Source organism: Sinocyclocheilus anshuiensis, unplaced genomic scaffold, assembly GCF_001515605.1.
Source record: "Sinocyclocheilus anshuiensis isolate Anshui unplaced genomic scaffold, SAMN03320099.WGS_v1.1 scaffold465, whole genome shotgun sequence".
NCBI lineage: Eukaryota > Metazoa > Chordata > Actinopteri > Cypriniformes > Cyprinidae > Sinocyclocheilus > Sinocyclocheilus anshuiensis.
This window is the reverse complement of record NW_015539898.1, coordinates 1,687,460-1,691,673: the sequence shown is the minus strand read 5'-3', so window position 1 is coordinate 1,691,673 and position 4,214 is coordinate 1,687,460. Positions and strand designations below refer to the sequence as shown.

The 4,214-nt window shown below is 35.3% G+C and overlaps 1 protein-coding gene across 1 annotated transcript in view; it reads left to right on the top strand.

Annotated features, from left to right (window-relative positions):
• Positions 1 to 4,214, top strand: part of itpr1b (inositol 1,4,5-trisphosphate receptor, type 1b) — a 157,794-nt gene that overhangs the window by 47,166 nt on the left and 106,414 nt on the right. The window contains exon 14 of the mRNA XM_016482756.1: positions 3,701 to 3,800. Within this exon, the coding sequence (XP_016338242.1) occupies positions 3,701 to 3,800 (100 nt within the window). The remainder of the gene's footprint in view (positions 1 to 3,700; positions 3,801 to 4,214) is intronic.

Sequence of the window (4,214 nt, the reverse complement as noted above, 5' to 3'; positions counted from 1 at the left end):
TTTTATATATTTATATCTTTTATTTTACCCTTTACCGTTTGAGATGTTTTCCATTGTTGCGTTATTTTCTTCCAAATTTGCATTGCCCTAATCGTATCTGGTAGTTAAAATTTTTTTTTTTTTACTTTTGATATACTTTTTTATTTTCATTAAAAAATTTTTTTTGCAATGTGGTCATTAAAAAAAAAAAATCTTAATTTTCAAAATGTGACTTTTTATTAATTTCTTGTGATGTAGTGGTGATATAGGACCCAGAAACTATCTTCACAGGTTTCTATTTGAATGCAGTCTGATTCATGTGAACATGAGCTGATGATGTCAAAATGATGGATGTGTGTTTGTGTCTTGAATCAATAGCTGCTTCTTTGTATATTGAGCCTATGGACTTTGAACACCTCTGTAGATTATGCGGCCCTCTCAATAACATGCTTCGAATTGACTAAGCCGCTGACAGGAACGGTCATATGTGACCCTGGACCACAAAACCAGTCATAAGGGTCAATTTTTCGAAATTGAGATTTATACATCTGAAAGCTGAATAAATAAGCTTTCCATTGATGTATGGTTTGTTAGGACAATATTTGGCCGAGATACAACTATTTGAAAATCTGGAATCTGAGGGTGTAAAAAAAAAAATCTAAATATTGAGAAAATCGCCTTTAAAGTTGTCCAAATGAAGTTCTTAGCGATGCATATTACTAAAAAATTGTGTTTTGATGTATTTACAGTAGGAAATTTACAAAATATCTTCATGGAACATGATCTTTACTTAATATCCTAATGATTTTTGGCATAAAAGAAAAATCAATCATTTTGACCCATACAATGTATTTTTGGCTATTGCTACAAATATACATCCCAGCGACTTAAGACTGCTTTTGTGCTCCAGGGTCACATATGTATAACAAGCTGGCATTATCTTGTATGTCTGAGTGCTGCGAGTGTGTGTGACAGAGATGATCTTTGTTTGATCCTAGTAAAAGGATTTTCAAAGTCATGGCTTTAAGTGTGACCTAAAATACCCTCAGTCTCACTAACCAGCAGCCCTTTCACGGCACAGGAGGGCTGTAGATGTGACTAATTAGTCTAAGGTGGCACAGGGGGCACATGCACACATACATACACACAAAGGTAAGCCTGTTAGTCACATAAGCCGTGCCTGATGTCCTCTTGTGGCCCATCTAAAGCATGTTTATGTATGTGACAAAGTGTGTTTGTGTGAACTATTTGGCCAAATTGTACTTACTTGTGCGAGTGTGTGTATAATTGTATAGATGTGTGTACAAGTGTGTCCTGTGAGTGAATGATCTCTGTGACTTTGGTTACATTCAAGCCACAAGTTGAAGGAGGCCCAAATCAGATCCTCATGAAAGGACAGGCCTTCACATGATGTGACACAGCGCTGGGTGACAGTGTGAACTGCAAAAATCATATTTTCAGTTTCATATGTCAATCTGATATGAATTTGACAATTTAACTTTTAAGCATAAAACTAGGCTCTGGAATAAAAAAAAATAGAATTAGTTTTTTATTGATAGACTCTAGGCTTTTAAAGACTTTTTAAGCATTTTTCTTATAAATATATGTATATTCAATACCGTTAATAAATTTGGACCTTTCAAGACCTTTCTCTGTTATGATCACTCAGGCTGCATTTATTTGATAAAAAATGCAGTAAAAGCTGTAATACTGTGAAATATTATTCCAATTTAAAATGACTGTTCTCTGTTTTAATAAATGTTACGATGTAATTTATTCCTGTGATCAAAGCAGAATTTTCAGCATCATTACTCTAGTCTTCAGTGTCACATGATCCTTCAGAAATCATTCCAATATGCTGTTCTGCTGCTTAATATTTCTGTGGAAAATGTAATGCATTTTCAGGATTCTTTAAATAGAATATTTAAAAGAACAACATTATTTGAAATGATTTTTTTTTTTTTTCTGTCACTTTTGATCAGTGTAATGCACCCTTGCTGAATAAAAGTATTAATTATGCTCAAAAAAAGAAAAAAAAAAATTGTACTGAGTACTGACCCAAAACTTTTAGAGTTGACCGCATGTTTTAGAGGTGACACTCTCTCTCACACATGCACCAAAAAAAAACAAAAAGGCAAAATCATGTCCTGGGTGGAGGATTTCTTTACGTCAGTAATGTTCTTTGTACCATTATTAAATTTGTTTTAATTGCTTCCTCTCATGCAATTTGTCACCATCCTCCATGGAGTATAAACTTGACTCATTGTCTCTCTATCTCTATTTTTTTTTTAAATATATATTTCTGATAATGCCACAGTGTTTTACACATGCAGCTCAGTTTAGATGCATCGCCTGTTTAGACCAGTGCAGCATTTAAAATATCATGTTAACAGCCTTGTGAAAAACATATTGGGTTGCACGGTGGAATGCAGTGTGAACGTCGCCTTAGTGTGCAAGAGTAATGTGAACAGGTGCATTGTGCTTTTGGCAATTTAGTAAAGCAAGAGTGAATTAACAATCTGGCCTGACAGGGCTTGCTCGTAGGGGTGTGTTTATACACCACACACACTTACACACTAAGAACAATAGAGGCTTTGATAGCCATAAGGTCTGTGTGTGTGTGTAACTGCCGTAGCTTCCCGCAAGCGCTGTTGGAGTCAGCGGCAGGGACACACAAGCCTTAAAGCAAATTACTTAAACTTACTATGTCAGAAACACCTGAACATATCTGATACAATTGCAAAAGAGCTCAATTACATCTGACTTAATAAATATTATGTTCCATAGCTTAGAGTTGCGGTGTCTGGTTAGTGAGTTTGTGGCACAGATGTTTCTTTGACATCCTCAATAGAGCCACTGTTTGGCCTTAAATGTTGGATTCAACACCACATGAGTTTACAGGGGTCACAATGACCTGAAGGCTCCCCACCCCCCATATACAGCGCTGCTTGAAAGTTTGTGAACCCTTTCTTTTTTTTTTTCTCTATTTCTGCATAAATGTGTCCCAAAACATCATCAGATATTCACACAAGTCCTGAAAGTTGACAAAGAGAATCCAATCAAACAAATGAGACAAATATATACTTTGTCATCTATTTATTGTGGAAAATTATCCAATATTAAATATCTGTGAGTGGCAAAAGTATGTGAAACTCTAGGATTAGCTGTTAATTTGAAGGTGAAGTTAGAGTCCATCTGTTCATTGGTGTTTTCAACCAGTGGGATGACTATCAGGTGTCAGTGCCTGCTCTGTTTTATTTAAAGAACCGGGATCTTTCAAAATCTGATCATGTTTGTGGAAGTGAATTATGTCATGAGCAAAGGAGATCTCTGAGGACCTCAGAAAAAGAGTTGTTGTTGCTCATCAGGCTGGAAAAGTTTGCAAAGCCATCTCTAAAGAGTTTGGACTCCACAATCCACAGTCAAATTCAAGACCATTGTTACCCTCCACAGGAGTGGTTGACCAACAAAGATCACTCCAAAAGCAAGACGTGTAATAGTCTGTGAGGTTGCAAAGAACCCCAGCTAAAGGCCTTTCTCACATTGGCTAATGTTAAAGTTCATGATTCCACCATCAGGAGAACACTGAACAACCATGGTGTGCATGGCAGAGTCGCAAGGAGAAAGCCACTGCTCTTTACCCATTAAGCAGATCGTACATTTTGATATCTCTAATGTGTGTTATTGTTATTGAGTCTTTTACCAATTGTTTCATCCTCAGGAGCTCATATGTGAGACTGAGGCACTTGTGCACCAATACATGGGTCCACAGCACCAACAACCCCATCGACAAAGAGGAGGAGAAGCCAGTTATGTTACGGGTGGGTAATTCACCAAAAACACTTATCATGCAATTTAATCTGATTTATTGTTTTAGCAGCTGTTGAAATAATAATAATAATAATCATTTATTATTTATATTATTGTTATTATTTAAATTATACATTTGTTTAAATTATATTATTAAATTATTATTTTAATAAATATAAGTATTGTTTTAAATATACTGTAATTAATATTAGTAAATGTTAAATATTGTAAATATACCCACCTTATTTTTCAACATGGAAGTAAGCCGTTTTCTATGAATGTGTGAGACCTCCGGTTCATTAGGGAAATAGAGAGAAGAATAACAATGTGCAGTAAACGGTAAAACTGTTTACACTACAAACCAGTGTGTTCATCAATTAAGACAATACATTAAAATAATATGGCAAGACACAAGTTTGCAATAT